General features: G+C 42.3%; 1 protein-coding gene across 1 annotated transcript in view; it reads left to right on the top strand.

The window, feature by feature from the left end:
- The window catches only part of PATJ (PATJ crumbs cell polarity complex component), a gene marked incomplete at both ends in the record, with an annotated part of 137,833 nt that overhangs the window by 27,874 nt on the left and 89,506 nt on the right, over positions 1-20,453 (top strand). The window contains 5 exons of the mRNA XM_084291403.1: positions 306-470; positions 2,180-2,308; positions 16,099-16,308; positions 17,178-17,291; positions 19,695-20,066. Of these exons, the coding sequence (XP_084147529.1) occupies positions 306-470; positions 2,180-2,308; positions 16,099-16,308; positions 17,178-17,291; positions 19,695-20,066 (990 nt within the window). The remainder of the gene's footprint in view (positions 1-305; positions 471-2,179; positions 2,309-16,098; positions 16,309-17,177; positions 17,292-19,694; positions 20,067-20,453) is intronic.

Raw genomic sequence — 20,453 nt, 5'->3', positions numbered from 1 at the left:
AACAATGCCAGGAAAGCTTTGGAGTAGAAAAAGTGGTGAGCAGAAGAGTTGTAGGAAGCTGAAAAGAGCAGAGACGTGATGTAGCAGAAGTCACAAGATCTTGCAGATGAAGTTCAACATTTATAATAATGCACGTGTACTTAAGAAGCATGTGTTAATAAAACTATGCAAGCTTTGCTGGAATCCCTTGGTAGAAGTAGATTATCATATTCAGTTGGGAAAGACAGATAGACAAAAATAATAAAAGAATCTGGTTGACATCCTTTTAAATAACTTAGTGTGGATGTGTTTTGCCTCCTGTGCAGGTAAATGGGGTTCAGCTGTATGGAAGGTCACGCCGTGAGGCCATCACTTTTCTGAAAGAAGTGCCACCTCCTTTTACGATGGTTTGCTGTCGGCGACTTTTTGATGACGGCAGTGAGTCTCTTTTGGATGAACCCATCGTGGAAGTTTCACCTCCAGAACAAAAGGTAGACTTCTCACGTCATTCAGTTAGGTATAAGGACAACAACTTTTGCCTTGGGAAAGTGCATGTTTCTGAGAGACAGAGTTTTCTTTTGTTGTTTGATCCAGACTTTTCAGCAGTCTTAACATTTCTTAAAATATATTTGTAGTTATACAAGTCATTTTTGTATTCAGTTGTCATGTACAGCTACCTTTGGGCTTCTAAGTGACTTTGGGCTTGTAAGTGGCTGCTGGTGTTTCATTGAAAGATGGTTCATGTTTGCAGCAGTGTTACTTTTACTGCAGTTTATACAGGTTGGTCATGAGAAACTTCGTTGTACTATAAATACAAGGTAGGTAAATCACCAAGCTAGCATGCTGACTGTGTACATCCCATTCATCATTCTTACACCTAATAGGTGAGTGAGAGCTTTGAATTACACTAAATCACATCCTTGCCCCCATTAGCTGATTACTTCCATGTTCTGAGTAGTTTTTTTATAGAACTGGAAAAATATTAAGTTTAGTGTTTCTTTCCATTGCAGAAGCCTTAAAGTCTCAAACTAGAGCTTGATGCTTGTAACGGTCGTTCCTATTTATAAAATGTATTTACACCTTGATTTCTCATCTTCTCTGATGTAATCTCCTGTAAGCTAGGATTTCTGGGAGGAGAGTTAAACATGAAATATGGACGTCTCATGGAAGAGTAGGGTGCACAGTATCATGCCTTTTTGTAAAAGGCCCTTTGTGTTGCAGATACAACTTGATCCAGTGTGGTTTTTTGATCTTGCGTTTTAGAGAACATTTTCTACATGCAGACTGTCAGTTGCATATCTTTGTCATAAAGTAATACAGGATGAACAAAGGTCATGTTTTCCATAGAGTAGTTTCACAATATTTCTGCTTTCTTTTGACAAAATAACAAGATGGAGTGTGTGTGTGATGGGGAATTCCTTCTTTTTGCATCGTATTAGTGCTCTGTGTGTTAGACATATCTGTCCAAAGAAATGAAGTTAAATGTGTGAAGTTACAATTGTAACATTTTTTCTTGTGACATCATACCTTGATAGTTTGTAAAGACTGTATCGGTAAACTATCATGTAGGTTAGAACATGCATTTTAAGTTAGACAAAAAAAGATGCCTTTTTGGAAGATGTGTTTATGAAGCTGTTCTGAACAGTTAAATTGCGTAACTATGCCTCTTTCACAATTTTTTGATGAGGTGTAAAAGAAAGAAACTGTTTTGTTTGGGGGGGGGGGGAAGATAGCACTTACAGTTACAATTTTAGAGATTGTTGTCTACATATTTAATGCCACAAGTGTCTGAACATCTCTTTAATATCTGGTCTTTCCATAAGCTGACTGTGACTGGTTAAACCTTTTATGCTAAGACATTTATTTTTCCTTTATGCATCTAATGGGACAGCTGAGGTTCATCAACATGTAACAGGTTAGTAATGTTGCTACGACTAATTTGTCTAATACGTAGGTATTCATGTGCCAGGTTGGGCTGCAGTGCTCAGAACACATAGGCATAGGAGCAAGGGAGTATACAAGGCAGCAAGTTGGAGAAGGTACCGCTATCTAAAACTGGATTTGGTGTTCAAAGAAGTTGTAATTCAGTAAAAGGTCATATTTTAGGGCATGTATTCCCCATTAATTATAACCAAACTTTTAATAGTGCTTGTAAAGGACTCCAAAGCATAGTATTTGAACTAGAGTTTTTATTTTTCAGGTGAAACCTGAGGAAGACGTTAATCCTGAAGAAGAAGAAGGGGAATTAGCATTATGGTCTCCTGATGTGAAGGTTATTGAACTAGAGAAAGACAAAAATGGCTTAGGATTCAGCATTTTAGACTATCAGGTATATTTTTTGTATCACTAAAGATTAAGAATTCCTTTGATCCTTTGTTTTATATGGTGCCTTAAAGTGTTTTGTGATGTTGATTATTGGGTCAAGTCATCACCTTGGAGCTTTGGCCTCGAAACTCTGTAGGGAAAAGTAATTTATTTCTAGGCCAACTCTATAAAGTATAGTGTGCAGCTTATTCAAAACTAGTCTGATTATTGACTGCGATAAAGTGCAAAATTTCTAATCAAACTGTGCTTCATAACTCTCTGAATTTAATGGCTAAATGTTGGGGGAGTTGATTTTCCTTGTTTGTTTTATTTCGTTTTAACTTAGAATGACTTCTCAGTTATGAGAGTGCAAGGAAACTTTCTTAGGTATTGCAACATCACTTTTTATGTACCATATTTAAGCATTTTTTTTCTTTCTGCCCTTGCTGCCCCAGATCACTTTTATTTATAAATGCAATGCTAGTCTGCAGTCTGTGGTCCCGCTCAAGTCGTGGAAAGATTCACCATTTCAGGCATTGAATTAAGCCATAAAAGCAAAGCTATCTGATTTCAAAGGAGAGGTTATGACGTTAAAGTTTTACCATGACTGCCCTTCACAGTCAAAAGGGAATGTCAGGGCTCACAGGTGAATTTGTGTCACAAACTTAAGTTTCTGTAAAATATAAATTTGCTTTAATGAATTGCTTTAATGTATTAGTATAATAGTGATCGAAGAACCTAATTAACAAAATTTTCAGTTATGCCTCCCTGCTTAAACTATTAAACTAGCATGCTGGAGATGAAGGTAGAATTTTCAGTATTAAAAAAACAAAACAAAACAAAACAAAAAAACCTTTCAGTAGCCATTTATAGCTTAAAAGCGATTTGTCCAAGAAGAAACACTTTTGTGCAGGTTATATGCTTAATTGTTAAATTCTTTAGAAATCAACAGAAAAGTGTTTAATTGGAGGAAAATTCTTCCACAGTTAATCCTTCTTTCCAAAATATTGGCTTCAATTGAATGTATAGAAACTCAAAATCTGAAATCAGAATGAAATGTTATTTTTCGTAGTCAACAGGGTATATTTTTTAACTTGTAACCATCATACTTGTAAGGAAATAAAACAGTTGGATCACTCTTCATAATAATATACACATCACATCTGAGTGCTGCCTTAACATTGTAGTTCAATAAAATGTATTCAACTGTTCTGCATAAATGTCAAGTGATATAAAATTCAATCATACTTTTGATACAATAGGACATGAATTGGGGGTGAATTAAAGTAAAAAATATCTGAAGTATTATGCAAAACCATTAATTCTATATTTTACCAGTGTGATTTAAGATTACTGAAAATAGATCCTGTTAGTCATTTTCACTGACACATGTTGTGTTACAGTGCCAGCTTTACTGTAGAGTTGCTAGGAGTCTTTACAGAGCAGTAATACACAGATTTGCTTTTAAGTTCTCATATAATCAGAATTAATGAAGGCTTTAATAACAGGCTTTTTATTTACTTATTCACAGATGCAAATACATGAGCAATGTTGTGATACTTTCTGCTAAATTTAAATATATTCTAATCAATTCTAAATGAGTGGTAAACCACTTAATCTCAGATCTTTATAATTTCAAGACAAGATATTTGTGCATAAAGTATGCTCTTTTGTTTGGGATTTGCCTCTTAGATCTTCTACACTTTTTATCATCTGCAGATTAATTTTTATATAGATATCTGTGGTTGTGTGTGCATTTGTGTAAATATATCCATCATATTCTTGAGTGCAGGGCAAAGAAAACAAGTAATTGTCCGTGCTAGATTAGAGGGGAGGAAAAATTTGTGTGGTTACTGGGAGACTGTTCAGAATTGCTAAAGCAAGTTTGCTGAAAAGCACAAAATTACAGTGAAGTTTATAATTGTGGTTTAAAGGATCTGGATATCCAACTCTGGTTTTGACTCTTTTTTTTTTTTTTAATTACCCTTTTAAAAAATAATGAAAGCTTTGAGCCACGTACTCTTTGTTTTGTGAAAAGAGATTCAAGGCTTCTAGTGGCAAGTACACTGTTTGCACTTATATCCACTGTTCATCTAAAAAAAATCATAGGATTACTCAATGAGCAAATCCAAGATGAATATGCACGTGGCTTAGCTTCATGCATCTCAGAGAGGTGCATCAGTGGCAAACCAACCCTTCTAGACTCCCATTAGTGTTGGTGGAGGCAGTGTTGGGAGGGAATGACTTTTTGAGAGGTGAGTCTGAGAAGGGCTGTTCTTGGTGCTGAGGTTAACACCCAAAGCAATTCTCTCTGTCCGTTACAGATGCTTAAGGAAACTTTGGTTTTAGGTACCCAGCTCAGAGGGGATGTGAATATTCTGGGTTGCACTACTGGTGTATACCAGCCCATTTCAGTCGCTGCTTGTGGGGGACTCGTGACTGTTATCTGCAGTATTTAAGAAGCCCTGAAGCCTGCTGCTCCTCCAGACATGCTTGTGCTGGGGTCTGCTCTGCCAATGAGCAAAGCCAGATGTGCTGCAGAAGTGGAAGAATGCTAATTAGACACTGGGCTGCTCAGGGTGCCCTGCAAGTATTTTACTACTAAATTCTCTGAAGCATTTTGAAGCACAAGGCTTTTCACCTTTCCATCTTAATTTTGATTATAGGATATGGCGTGGTGCTGAATGTTCTCCTAGTATATCATTAATGCCTTTTGTCATCTGTTTTCTCAAAACAGACATCATGCTTGGGGTAAAGGATATCGTGCTTCAGTTGTCTGAAACACTGCAGTCCCCGTGTCATGCTCTGAACAAACAGTATTAATGAAAACTCTTAGCGGGGTAGAAGAGGCATCTGAGTACTTAGAAAACTGAGTGCTGAGATCGAGAAATTATTACTCTGGTATATGAATTTTTAATGGGCTGTCTTTCTAATAATGTTTCATCTATCAAACAAATGATAAGCATATCCCAAGTGGCTTACAGGATATTCCCAGAAATGCACAAGCATAATTCCAATGCCTATATATTTTAATGAACTAATTACAAATTAATTATACCAATTATGCTAAATCAATGGTATTGCTGCTTTGTCCTGTGTTTTCTTTTGTCCGTGTTGAGGGATTTAGGCGCTCAAAACAGAGCCTTCTCTGTTATTTATTTATTAATTAAGGCCGTCTTTGGAGGGCTGTTCAGGTGTTCCTAAAACTTTGGGATGCCGTTAGAGACCTAGAGTAGATGTAGCCTTTTTGTCATGACAGGGCTGTATTTGTGGTGTTCAGCTTCACAGGATCACTGTGTACAAAAAGATCTCTTTCCCTTTTTGACGGATGTCTGAATTTCTAAATACTTAGCAGGAAATGTTAAAATCTTTGAAACTGGCTCCTTGCTAGCGAGGCTAATACTTGCTGAGGGGGGAGGTAGATGGGAAGGGCTGATCTTGGGCTGTGTTTCTTGAAATGATTGCTTTCAATGGATTTTTTTTTTTTTCCCTTCCCACCGTGATGGCTTATTTAAATAACGAGCGTCGAAGAGGCATTGGAAAGAAACCTTCTGTGTATTTTCCCATTGTCACCGCTGTGTTGGGATCTTGTCAAAGCTCTCAGGCAGGGCAGTGCTTTGCCTTGATAAAGCCTGGCTGCCGGGCCCGCTGAGGGAGGCTCGGCCTGCAGCCCGCTTTCGGTGGCGATAAGGCCTCGCATCGTGCCACCAGGGACCGAGCAGCAGCCTCCTGGTACGGCTCCACCTCGAGCAAGGACCTTCCCCCCCCCCGGCCATTAAAAAGGTGTGCTGCTCGGTCCTCGGGCCAACTTCTCTCTGAAGCAATATACTCTACCTCCCGTAATTTCCTTGTAATTTCACTTGGAGGAGTTGCTCTCTTTTTCACCTCTTAACTAACTTTTATGTGGTGTTGCTGGCACAGTTAGCGGCAAGCGGGTTTTGATGGTGAGTGAGGGACCCGGCGCGCAGCTTGGAGAGCGCTTTGGGATCATCTGTGATGCAGGGGGCTACGCCAGCGGGTTTGAAAGCTTCCAGCTTGTTGGTAACTTTGTCTAGCCTGGAGCTAAACCTCCGAGCCTGCAAGTCAGGAGCTGAGCTGTTGTTATTGAGACCGGCCCCTTTTCGTAGAAAGAAATGAAGATGGAAGAGGGCACGGTGTGTCGGCAGGTTAAATGCAGGAGAAATGCCGAATAAAAACGGCTGCGGTCCCAGGGGGTGAGAGGGAGAGGGAAGGAAAATCACGCAAGATGAAGACTTTAAGAGAGAAAAGCGATCCCATTAGTGTAAAGGGTACTTTGTGTAGCCCTGAAACAGTGTTTAGGAAAGACCTGGTGCACGCAGGCAAAGGGATTCTGTCAGTGCTGTTTTACAGAAATATCGGAAAAACCGCAGGTCGCTGAGTCGCAGATTTCTTGAGGCAGTATTGACCAGAAGGCAACTTGAAGGGCCTGATGAGCTTTTATCAAATTAAACAAAAAGCTGAATGGACTTTATGTGGAGCTTAATTTACTGTGCTTTGAAGTCGGAGTATTTTAAAGCAGCTGTTTTAAGTGTGTGAAACTAGAGAGGACGAGGCTTGGAGTGGAGGGGGCTGACATTTGACGTGGCTTGTAGGATCGCCTGGGAGATGCTGTGCTTGGAGGGCAAGTCCCCGAGCACCCGGCTGCCCCAGAGACCTGGGGGTCAGGAGCTCACGGGGCCAAGGTGGGTGTAAATACCTGCACATCCCTGCAGGTGGTACCAGGCACGTCCACACCAGCACATCGTGCTACCCAGACCTGAGGCAGCATGAAGCGTGCCTGCCTTCACCTCCCGGGTCAGTGCTTAGCGGGTTTTTCCTGTGATCTGGCTACAGGGACTCCACAGCTGCCTTATTCCTGGGGTTGTCTTCATTATCGTTATTTCTTTTTCTCGCTGTCGAGCTGAAGTCTTTCTCGCTGCACATTCAGCAGGTTCTGTTCTGCCCTTTTCCCAGGGAGCATGGGAAACGAGCGTTTTCTTTTTTACAACAAAATCACTGCGCGGTCATTCACAACAGGAAGTGAAGCAATTTAAGTGTCTCCAAATATCTTTTTTTTTTTTTGCTTCTTATACCCCAAACAAACAGACTCCAGATGTAGAGTTACAGAAAAGCAAACTGTCTTATTTGTGGAAGGTGGTATCCAGCTAGATTTTTTTTCCTATTTTGGGCTGTCCAACAGCGAGATGCAGGCTGGAATGTTTGGACAAGTCGCTGCCTAAACATTTGCCCTCTTGTGATAATTTGAGCTTTGTCTGTCTTGCGATAAGTTTGTCACGAACAAAGCAGCATATTCATGTCCTTGTTAAGCACATTTTCACCTGATCATGTGATGGAAACCTGTGGCTCACTTGCAAAAGCGGCACAGCTGTATTAAAAAGCAGTTTTACAATGGCTATCAGCTTGGTACTGGGGAAACTGATAAAGGCAGCTTTTCTCCCATCTCTACAACCCATCCACATTCATTAACATCAAAGTTCTGTAAGCCTCAGTACCAACTGTGTTGGTACTCATCTCACGGAGGATTTGCTTCTCTCCCCCTATGGGAAAGTTCTGCATCCTTTAAATCATATTAAGCTGCTTCATTTGTAAAATGATTCTTAATAGTGTGCCATGTATTGAATTCAATGTAGCTTTTTGAAAAATTCTCTTGGAGTTCGGCTTAAATACTACTTTTCAGGACTGAAGAGCTGGTGAATGCAGCCGAGCACATTCCTGGTGAAGTTTCTAGGATGTTCGTGATTAGTGGTTTCCAAACCTCAGGACAGCAGCACTAAAGGCGTTGGGAGAGCAGAAACCACGTTAATAAGAAATCAAAGAGCCTGTGTATCTCAGCGTGAGGTACAGACATGCACAGGAATACAGTGCTTAGGTAGAGAAGCCGAGGAACTGGGATGCAGGAAGGCACTTTAGGGCTTGGGCATGCCCTGAAGTTGGGCTGGAGGGAATCATCAGTCTGATTTGGGGCGAGAAGGTAGGAAGGGATCCTGTGCATGGAGCGGTGTGGCGTGTCCTGGGGGTGATGCTCCTACACACAGAGCCTGTCTGTTGTGAGCTGCAACAGCCACTGCTGGGAACAATACCTGCGTGTGCAGAGAGAGCAGAGTGTTACTTAGAACATCTGGTTTGCTTTGGTTTGTCACATATCCTTGAAGTAAATACTGAGCAGTATTATTATTAACCTTTAGAAATGTTTTCCCTGTTCCCCCGAATTCTACCAATCTGGTTGTTCTTTTTCATTTCCTGCTAGAAAGAATAGCGTTTAATAAAAACAAAAAACCCCAAACCAAAGAAATTCATTGTTATTCCACAGATGTCTTCTGCCTGCAAGAGAAGCAGAGTATTTAAAGGGCCAAAACTGTAGTTAGGGTTTCTATTAAACACTTAGGAAATCTCACCAAGGGTAAGATAATGTAGATGAGACCAGAGGAAATTATGTGGTGGAGGGCTGCTTAACTAAAAGCTGTGCTAGCCTTTTGGTGAGCACGTGGAGATGGTGGAGCAGCGGGCACGTAAAAGCTCAACCCAGCCAGCTCCAAGTCTTGCAGTGAGCCGATGAGATCGAGGTGTGTGTTGGTGCTGCTGGATAAGTGTGAAGAACTCTGAACGCTCCTGGAAGCTGTGAGGTATTCAGTTTTCCTAATGCCTCACCCTTCTGGGCAGTGCTGCTCCCCAAATCCAAATAGTACAGTTGCGTTTGGAGTTTTTGTGTCCGTTCTCCCTTGTTTTTCTCAGTAGCCTCAAAATTCCCTGCAGCCTTTTTCTCACCCTTCTGTCTTCTCCACCATCCATGCTGTTGCCAAGTCACTATTTGCAACCACTTGTTGGAGGAAAAAATCAAACAAACAAAAGACTGAAAACAAAACCTACCACCACCAGCCAGCCCTGTCTCCCTACTTGTCTTTTGAAGCTCTTCCTGTAGCAATTTTTCCATAATTCATGTCTTTTGCTCTCTAGGGTGCAAGGTCTCCATATGGAGAACTTTACTGGGTTTGACAACATGTGCTGCGCTACCATGGGTTGTTAACAGGGCTGAGGTCAGGGTGCCCACCTGTGGAGCTGCCTGCTTGGCTATCCAGGTGGATTTTTGGACTATCCGGGTGGATTTTTAGTTCAGGGATTGTTTGAATCTGAAAGCTGGTCAAGCTCAGAGTGTGCATTAAGCCCGTTGGCTGCAGGTTATGCAGGTTACGACTCTTTCCCTTGGCACGGTGGTATTTCTCTCTATTCCCACACATCTCTCTCCCTTTTATCTCATCACACAGTGGCTTTCTTCCATTTCCTTATGAGTTCAGGGTTTTTTTTCCCCTTATCTCAATGGCTTTTCCCTGTAGTCAGCATTCAGTATGTTGTTTTTTTTTCTGGAGATGGAAGTCTGAAAGTCTGAGGTATTAGGAGACTAATGAATGTAATCCCTGTGACTTTAGCTGTGTTGAGAGCAAATATGAAAGGTGGATGAAACCTCGGGTTGATTGAAAAGTTTGATAAATTAAAAGATAGCGACGTGCACGTGAGCCCACCGCACAGTGCCGCTTTCAAGACTGCCGTAGTCGGTGCCTATCTTTCATCTTTTTTATTTGAGAAGAACGGCCGTGAGCAAGCTCTCTTTCTTCTGGCCATTCCCCGAGGACGCTCGTCCTGGCCGCCTGCAGCACAGCCTGGGTGCGCCGCCAAGGAGCTCCGGCTGTGCCGTGCCCGCTGGCCCCAATGGATGGATGGACAGACGGACAGAGCGGTCACTGGCCACAGGGCTTGTTCTTGCTGCAGAGCACCTGGACAACTTCAGGTCACTGGTGGTGAAAGCTCACTGTGGGGAAACCCCTGGAGCCACCTCCTCCTGTTTTCCCGTTCTCTCTTCTCCTTTGGGTGTGGCTCTGGTTCGCTTTTTGTTTTTCCCCCCTCTGTGGATTCCTGCTTCTTTGCTGACACTTCCCACAAAGGAGGTTTTGATTAATGCTGGCTGTCCCCTAGAGCTTCTGCAATGCTTTGCCTTATTCCCTCTCTGCAGATCGATAAACACTTACGTTTTATTTCCAGTGCTTTGCCTTACATCACAACAAAGTTCAGCCTTCTGCAGTCCTGCTCGCTTCAGTCTCATGTGAGTGGAAGCAGGAGAAACAAGTCTTAAACACTTGGTGTTTCAGCATGCTCGCCCACGGTATCTTGAATTCCCTGGTGGTTGGCTGCAGTGTGAAGCACGGTGGGTGTAACAAAAGCTAGCTGAGAACTTACTCAGGGATGGTTTGGGGTTTTTTAGGCTTTGAGTACCTTTGGCAATTCTGAAGACCAGCTCCTGTAAATCTGCAGAAGTGAATGAGCAGAAGGTTTGAACTGTGGGTCTCAAGCCTAAATTGAGGCCACGTTAAGGAGGGGATTGGGGCTCGCTCAGACCTGGTTCCACCTCTTCTCTGTTTGAGTATGGAAGTATTTAAGGGCTTGGAGAAGGGTGCAGGTTGGTTCTTTCTGGACTCCTGCACCCAGCTGGCTGTCGGTGCGTTTGTGGAGGGGGTCCTGCAGTGCAGCGAGTGGCACTTGGCAAAATGAGGGCCGGGATGACTACTGGGAGTAGTTTCATTACCCTGAGCGTACAGGTAAATGGTTTCATGCACTTCCTTCTACCTGATAGTGAGATGAACATCGCAGGCGCTCGTCTGGCCCTCGTAGCTGTTGCTGTCTGTGTGCTCCTCGCGCAGCTTGCTGCAGTGCTGTGCGCGGAGTCTTCCAGTCTGCTCTCGTACTCGAGTGCAGACTGGAGAGTTTTAAATATGTATATGTATGTTAGACCTGGAAGTGGTCCCATGCAAAATGTAATGAAGCTGGGTTGCTCTGACCTCTGAGCTCTAACATGTGTTTGTTTTGGCTCTCTCGCCGAAACCTGCAGTATACAAATTGGCACTTGTAAAATTGTTCAGATAAATCAAAATTGGTACAGGGAAAAAAAGTTTCAAACTGTTTCTTTTGGGATTCTTTGCCATGCTATTTTTGATGTGTGTTTTCAGAGGAGTGTTTGTGTGGCAGCAGGCAGTTTGTTGCTTGAAGAAAGCTAAAATATTCTAGGAAGTCAGGCGAGCTGAATTTAGATCTTGCACGGTGCCAAAACTAATATAGCCTGCGAGTGAGTGAGAGTGACTTTGTGCAGTAAATGTCAGTCACCCGCGGCTTTGTCTTACATTTTCATATGAGCCTTTAAAGAAGAAAAACACAAACAAAACCCCAGAAAATGTGGTAGCTGCTTACATCCAGCCGAGTCGCGGCACCGCCGGCCCCCGGCGCCCTGCTCCTGGCTGGGTGCTTGGGGTGGGCGCCCTGGGCCTGCAGTGCCCTCTGGGGGCTGCTGCAGAAACCTCTGCTGTCAGAGATTGAAATCATCTTAATTTTCCGGTGTGACAGAGGTAATCCATGCTGGTTGTATTTCCAGACTTGTGTCCTATGGATAGCTCATGGAGCGTGGATGCTGGAGGTGAGCGTCACCGGTGGGACCCGGACTTGGAGCCGCAGCGGGGTTACGCACCGGCAGCAGTGCACGTAGGACTCTGTTAACTCCGTGCCCCTGGGACTCCTAACGTTTTAGCAGATCTCAGGTTTTTAAGAGACTTCGTACCGCTCCAAACACGGGGATCCCAGAGGCAGCAACTGCAGTGGCCCCTGCCTGACTCTTTGCGCTGCTAAATGAAGCCAGAACAAATGAGGCTCTGAAAAGGAGGAGAAAAATTTGACACCTGGCCTCCAGGAAACATTGGTGGATTTTGATGAGGAGCGGTAGGGGGGAAGGGAAAAAAACTCCGGTTGAGTGCAGTTAAATATACGGTGTGCTAAGTGTGAATAAATTGTGACTATTTTGAACAAGTTCATATACTCCGTGGCTGGCTCGAGCACAAAGGGAAAGACAACAGCCACAACGTGCTGCCTTCTCCAAGGGTAACCTGGAGGCCGGCATCCTGGGCTGCTGCTGCTGCACAGCAGTGGTCAGCTTTCATTATTCATACAAGTTGCAGGTTTTTTTTATGTGTAATCCTTTTTTTTTTTTTTTTTTTTCTTTTGAATTTGTATCAGTGCCTTGTGAGTGAGGAGTTTTTCGGACAGCCTCACTTTCCAGTGCGATTCCTTCTCCTCGTTGTTCACGAAGGGCTCCTTTGTGCAGTACGCTGAGGTTACAAGTTCCTTGCTAAAGGTACCAGCCCCATTTCAGGCCCATTTTAAGAGGACACTCTTAACATTCCCTCCTTGCTGTAACACAGGCTTTTGTGGGAAGATAACTGCTTCAGCTATCCACCTGGAGTCCCCGCTGTATCCCAGCAAAGTGCCCTTACTGCAACATCTCAGCACTGGGCTTGGGGACGGGGTTTCTTCCCAGCCTGGAAACTGCATCCAAATAAATGGACTCTTTGCTGTAAAGCAGACTGACACGCAGACCTCAACTGCTAGTGACTAAAAATCATGATTATCTGGTTTAACAGAAGGCAAGAGAAATGAATTAGCAGCCTCAGGGTAGGCGCGTGCAGTCCCAGTCAGCGTCGTTCAGTGACCTCGAATGGCTCTGGCGGGTCTCTTACTGTGGAGGTGGCCCCAAAGCCCATCAGGGCACTCTGGGGGGAAGTTGTCTCTTGCACTTTGTACAGAAAGTGAGAATCTGGTTTTCAGCTGGCTGCAAGCACTGCTTGTCCAGTTGTACTCACTGTTTACGAGACGTGAATGCGAATTTAACGGCTGCTGTCTTGTTTTAGCAGGTGGTGTTCCTTAGGGTGCGTTCGAGTTTGAACTGTAAGGCAAGGTTCCCAAAAAACCATTGCTGCTTTTGTTTTGGTAAGAAAAGCACGGTGCGACCCACAGTGGCAGTCACCCTAATGTTAAGTTACAGAGATTTGTGTCAGTGATTACACCTTGAAATTCGGTAGGTCTCTGTCTTCACATGTGGCTTTTGTTGCATTCCTCCCGGCGGTCGCGTTGTGATTCATGGTGCTGGTAACGAACATGTGGGGCTGTTACAGCACTGCCCGCATTACAGGCTTAACCCTGTCACCGTGCAGCCTACATTGCTCTTCTCTTCCTGTACAATAGCTCCCTCTGCTTGAAACCAGCAGTGAAATTATAACCTTTGTTTTGTATTTGCCTGATCAATGGGTTTTGATACAGTTCCCTTTCTTGAGCAGATTTCTTTTGCTGCTTTTTTTGAAGCAGTTCTGATACCTGACTTAGGCTCTGCATGAGATGTTGCACGGCGGTGCTGCTCACCCTGCTGCTCTCAGCCCTTTACTGTGCAGCTGCGTGTGCTTGCAGGAACTCTTACTGTTCTCCTTGTTAGCATCAGGACTACAGTTGGCTACTTTTACAGCTAGACTAAATCTTACCAATACAAGCTGATTTATTGATGCCAAAATATTTTGATTTTGGTGAAAACTTGCATTGAAACAGGACTGTTTGTCATCAGAAAAGGGGTGGCTCAGCCACTGGCCTTAAATATCTGTATAGGAGAAGCTAATGGTGGGATTCCTGTGTCCTACTTCAGCGATTCTATCTGGAACCAAAAGGAGAGAAGCTTTGGATCAGGTAGAGCAGGGATTTGAGCTTCTTTCTCTATGTTCTCAGCCAGTGCCATAATTACTGGGTCAGCCATTCACTTGCAAACCTTTGTCAGCTTATCTGCATCAGTAAGGATGAGTGCTGGTTTTGTTTTGTTCAGGTTTTTTTAATCAATATAGCCAAGGCAGCGAAAGTCATAGTAGGAAAGCTGTTGTGTCAGCAAAGGTGCAGCTTTGCTGAGAGAGCGTTCACCCATTTAGGGAGCCAGCATAAACCTTGCTTGCCATGGCAAGATGAGCCAATGATAAGGAAACTTGCTGGTTTGGCTCTATGAGCAAAGCCTTCCTAGTGCAAGCAGTGCCCTCCTCGCTTCAAAACGGCTGTCCTAACGTGATCCTGGTTTTGCAAAGAAGTCCAAAAGGTTATTTATGCATTGGAGCAGAAACAAAAATGGAAAACCTCTCAAGAGTCTGTGTCAAATGGAGTATTTCTTCTGTGCTCGGCCGTCTTCAGGGTGGTTGGGCACATGGGTTTCTTGGTAAGGCCAGGGCACAAAGGGCAGCAGTAGCTTTACATTTTCAAAATTCAGATCTTTTAAAGCAAACTTTCTTATTGTTTCTACTTCTTGGAATCCTTTTGTACTTTTCTGGACTCCGTGCATTTGTTGGGGTTTATTTTTTGCCTTCTAGTAATTCCTGAAGTGTACACAATATGAATAGCTTGGCGTTTGAAACACATGAAATCCTTTCCACCCTGTGTTGTACAAGGTACAACCTGTCGAACAGCCAAGCAAACTGGCACATATTCAGTGGGCAGAACAACGATGTGCAGCAGAGGGAAGTTCCTAGGCTTGGTTTTCGGGGTATGATGCTAGTAAGGAAGCCTTTTCCCTACGATGCTGACACCCAGTGTTTGTGAAGTTTATAAAATGATGGGGTTAAGCAGTAGAACAGCAGAGAACTATTACCAGCACGTATTACTTGAATTCAGCCTCAGCGTGGCTCTTCCTGCTGAACTCTAATTTCACTCCTCTGATTTCAGCCACTTTGCAGATATTATGTTCATTGCCTCATATGTTTGTACATACCTTAAAAAAAAGTTCTCTTGGAAAGTGGTGTATGGTTGTATAAAAATAAGGAGTGAAAAAAAGCATTCCTGTTTTCAAATTAACACTGAGGTGTGAATTCGTGGTGGTCTTTCTGATTGGGATTCTGCAGTGTTTGGTCCCTCCCATGCCCTGAATACTATGCAGGTCCTGAGGGAATAATAGTACGTGGTTATGTTTTTGAAGACACAGTGCGTACAAGGAACGTTTCTGAACTTTGTGAGCACTCAGGGGGAGGAGAAAGAGGATTTCTAATCTTAAAAAAAAAAAAAAAAAAAAAGACTTCTGAGTGTCTTTCTGCCATATTGTAATAATTTTTGATTGTTTCATTGGATGATGGTGGATGAATTTTTAAACGGCTGAATGTGTGACAGAAATGACATAATTGTGATTGATAGAAGTAACAATGCAAAGGTGAATAGTGGGGAAAAAACTGATGAAGTAACTATCTTTTCATCAGTTTAGTCTCTCCATTGTGTATGATGCTGTCTGCTTCATGTTTCTCTGTATGCATCACTGCAGTGCTCTGTGTCCTCGGTAAAGAGCTTAGTTGCTTTTCTGGTGCTGATCCTCTGCTCTGTCTTAAGGAAGCTTCATGAGTGGAGAAAATTTCTGTAAGTTGTCCTGCAGATTTCACAAAGCACCAATACTGCAGTAGTTCAGTGAATGTATAGTGCTGATTCTTGTATGTTGTAGTTTTAATTCTTAAATGTAATAAATTAATATTTTAAATAAAGTTTCTAATCTTGTAGTGATTTTTAAAACCGTTTTTGCTGCTATGAAGCTCTTGAATAGCAAGCAGAATGGTTATTTTATGTAACGCTGGCGCATAGCGGGCTGGATGGAGGGCTGTGGAAGAGTGCCAGTGTTGTTTTTCTATTTGCAGGTTGGCCTGGCTCTTTCTCCGTATGTTAGAAGAGGGCAGGCAGGGCATCAGTCAGCTTTAGAATTAAAAATTTCCTAATGGATTAGGCAAGTGACAGAATATCTCCCTACTGCAAACCTTTCTTTTTGCAATCTGCAAGCCATGACTGTATTAGTGAACAGTCCTTTTTAATGTCTTAGCAAACTTCTGTTGAGTAGAATTAAGATGAGGAACGTGCTTAACTGCTCCTTATCTATTCAGAATAACCATTGCCTTTCTGGGGATTTTTTTTTTTTTTTTTTTCCAGGATCCCTTAGATCCAACAAGAACAGCCATTGTGATCAGCTCATTGGTGACAGGTGGAGTAGCTGAACGTGCTGGTGGGCTTTTACCAGGGGACCGCTTGGTCTTTGTCAATGAGAAATATTTGGACAGCGCAACTTTGGCAGAGGCAGTGGAAGTATTGAAATCTGTACCCCCAGGAAGAGTTTCTCTTGGAATCTGCAAACCTTTGGTGGTAAGGACTGCGATTTTTTTCTGTCTCATTCTGTGACGTGTAGATCAGGTTGCTGTATTTTGGGGGAGAAATTCATATGTATGTGGAAAGCTGCTAAATTGCCGTGTGTGCACCTCAGATATGTGTTGGGTAGCTGGCAAATGGGCAGCTCTAAGGCCTAAAGGCCTGATGAGAAAACTGGTGTTCTCAAACTCTGTCTGAAAGACCATCCAAATGGAATCAGAAGGGCAAACTTGGGTGTGAACTGGCCTTATGTGTAGGTGTAATGTGGTTCAAGCAATTTGACAAATTAATTAAATATGTGCTGAAGTCCATTTCACTCTGAGACACTGCTAAGTCCTTGCTTGAGCTCCAGTCGCATCAAAGAAATTTAATCTGTTTGAAGTCCAGACTGTAAATTCAAGTAGAATTTCCTTTTTTCTGGAATCAGGGCTTTGGAATAGGCAGTAGTTTACTTGTGAACACTGCAGTGTTGTTGATCAAGGGCAAGCAGGTAAAATTAATTAAAGTAAAGCACAATCCAATAGAAAGCGCTTGCAGCTCAAACTGGTAGCAGAGGGGGGGAAAATAAGAATGTAGGAAGGCTGTTAAATAAATTATTTCCTTTTCTAAAAAAAAATAGTGCTACATCATTGTTCTTATCTGTCTTTCCTCTGCATTTTTTTAACAGTATATGTAGTAATATCTTGAAGAGAACAGCTTTTATTCTGTCTTCTCCAGTGGTGACATTTTCCTTTTTATCATTCTGTAACTTTTTTTCACCCTCTTTCCTAATAGCTGTTTTGCCTTCTTCCCTTTTATTTGAAAAATGTGAGCTTTTAGTTCTTTGTTTTGTTTTTCTGACTTACCGTTTCGATCACCTTTCTTAGGGAGAAAGCAAAGAGGAACAGAACATGCATGGTGTCGATACCAGAAGCGTTAAACCCAGCCCTGGATCTCCAGAGCCAACAGATAATTTCTCAATAATACTGGAAGCACCACAGGTATCTGGTTATTCTTTTGGTTCAGCTGAAGTTTATAGGACAGGAAATAATGTTTTAAAGTCAGAAGACAGCGTGCCCTTCAGATAAGATCATAGATTTCAGTATTGGATATGCTTTGGGTTAGTATCCCTATAGATTCTAAGAGCTAACTGTATACTAACTGTACTGTGAACATCAGGCATATGCGTTGTACTTACCAGTGCAGTTCCTGGACTGCCCTATCAAATTTACTATATGATTAAAATACCTTGGGATACCTCGGATATGAAAGAAGAACGGTATATTACTGGTAGTCGTAAGTAGTTGGTTCCGCTTTGTTGGGAACGTAAGGTACGGGATGGAACATTTTGTATTATGATGAAGCAAAACAAAGAATTAGTCTGCTGTACAAGGCAAGCTGGAGATCTCTCCTTCATAGACTTCCTGTGTGGTCCTGAGTAATTTCTTTAGTCTCTTTTTCAGATCTTTTTTTTTTCCTGAGAAATAACTTGATTGCAGGAGGATGAAGCACTAAATACAGCAAGAGAAACTCAGATACCACAGTCATAGGCAATTGTATTGCAGTACTGACTTGTAGAGAGTGAGAGAGATTTTGTCGTTTGTTTTCAAATGCTCCACAAACGTGAATTAATTTACAATGTTAAATGCATTCTTTTTATGCATTCTTTACAGACTTCTAGAAATTCTAGATTTTCATACTGTTAAATCTGTCTGCCTCTCTGTGGACACAAACCTATCTTTAATGCTGAAATTATGTATTAGAACAAACAAAAGGAGCACTATTATGGTGTAGATGTAGGTGTACTATGTAGAAATTATCTTGGAAGTGTTACTGATATTCATGAGGCAAAATGGAATTTATTGTTTACGAGGTGCATAGGAAGGGTTCCTGGCAGAGCAATTCGTCCTGGGCCAGCTCAGATTGTTTCCCTACTTCCCAAATCAAGCTAATGTTATTAAGCATTCTTACATAGAGTATTGCATCTCAGTCCTATTGATCATAGGCACTGTAATAATCAGCTTGTACAGAATACAAGCGGGGGTATTTGCTAGTGTTTGATTTTACTTTATGTATGACAGAATTGATGGTAGCATGGAGATGTTATAACAATGCCATCCATTTATTATCTTATCTGCTCGTATGAGAGCCAAGAGTGGTGTGCCATGATGCCTTGTGCTCTGATGTTCTAGCATAGTGCCAACGAAGCTGACTCAAAACAAAAATCTTAAACATTTTACACACTCCAACAGTAGACTTTACAATTATGCTAGCAAGATTCCCTGTTCAGTTGGTGGAGCCTGGTACTGCAGTGCAGCAGTGTGTGCTTATACATAGATGTAGAGCTTAGGGATATGGTTTAGTGGAGGACTGTTAGTGTTAGGTGAGAGGTTGGACTCGATGATCTTGAGGTCTCTTCCAACCTAGAAATTCTGTGATTCTGTAGCTGCGTGCTGGATCAGGAGATGGCAATACAAATCGCTGTCTCGTTTCTGAGCAAAGTCAACTTTTATATTATGTTGGAAATTGGTGCCTCTTGCAAGACCACAGTGTTCGGAGAACGATGCTGTGGAAGTAAAAGAAAAAGAAGTAATGTTGAAGAGAATCAGAAGCTCTTCAGACCAGGTATTTAGTGAGATCAAGGTACACAGGGCAAAAAGGAACACTTAATGCCTATGAATACGGAGTAATTTTTAGACTACTAATGTGGTGCAATTGTGCCAGCTAGCATTGCTGTGTTGGTTCGTTACGCTCTTGTCTGTTTCTTCCTTTCTTTCCTGACTCTCACTTGAATTATGAGCACTTTCTGGCAGTTTGGTTTTGGTTTTGTTGCACCTTGCTCTATGGTTTGAAGTCAGAAAACAGTTCTCTACTGTTTTAAACAGCAAATTACTTATTAGAGTGTCTTTTTTTTTTTTTTTTTTTCCTTTGAGTATATGGTCATCTGTCCTTATCAGCTAACTATCAGGCTCTTCTTGTATTTAACTGCTGCGGTGGTTTTGTAAGAAATATGTGTGCGTCCACAGAGCGATGACAATAATTCGAGCCACAAAGACACTTTAGCCAGATTTGTGTGTGCTTTTTCCTGGAGTTTTTAGTGAAATTTAATAATCCTCATTCCCTAACTTGAGTCTAGATTGGTTGGCTGATTGATATTGCTGCAGCAATATCTGAGCTGTCCAACTTACATTTCGTTATATTTAAAGGAAATTGCAATGCCTACTTTTGCTATTAAAATCATAAGTCAGAGAGTGCATTTTCCTTGAGAAAAAATGCATAAGGTGGAAGATTTTCACTTTAAAAATCAGGATGTAATTTTCATATGGTTCTAACATAAAACAGCTTTAAAAGAGTTAGCAAGAAACGTAATGTAAAAATCTATATTCCTGTAATGTTTTATGCAGGGCTTCAGAGATGAAACACCTTTTAAAGAAGAAGCTGTTGATGAACCGATTTTGGACTTGGGAAGGTCATTCCAGCTTTCTAAAAATGACAATGAGTACGAGAAGGAGTCCTGGGAGATGCGTGAATTTTGGAAACCCAGAACAGAGGACGTGGATGAGGAACGGGAGATGTTGGTGGACGATGTGTATGAAGATCATTTAGACTTCCTGAAATACAACGCATCACATCAGCAGGAAGCAGGCTCAGGGAAGAACCTCAACACAGAACAATGGGCTGAGAAACTTGAGACAGCTAAATCACAAGACTTCAGATCTAGTGTTAACTTAAGTCCAGAGCGGTCCCTGGAATACCCATTCAGTAAGGAGCAAATGGTGAGTAGTGCTGTGCGGGGCTCGGTGCTGTGCCCTGACTGCGAGGCCTGTACACCTCAAGGAAAATTCCAGATCTGAACTCTGTAAGGAGCCTGTCTTGTGTTTTAATTACTAGATGAGATCTGGGTACCTCTAGTAGACGCCATCTATCATTTTGTGTACCGTGGAAGCTTCTGTTGTCTTCCTCAGTGTCTGTACACTGACCTGCTTGAATGAGGCACGCGCTCTGGTTAGCCTATTTGCAGGCATCCTACTTGGGTCTTCTTTCCCATCTCTGACACCTGGGCTCACTTTTTTTTTTTTTTGTAAGCTCTGCTAATTTGATGCATTTCAGTAACAGCTGGAGTCAGGTTATGGTTTTAGTAGGCCAGGCTCTTCAGCAGCGAT

Source organism: Netta rufina, assembly GCF_964035555.1.
Source record: "Netta rufina genome assembly, chromosome: 8".
NCBI classification, from domain to species: domain Eukaryota; kingdom Metazoa; phylum Chordata; class Aves; order Anseriformes; family Anatidae; genus Netta; species Netta rufina.
Note: the sequence above shows the minus strand (reverse complement) of the source record. Positions and strands in the feature narration are given on the sequence as shown.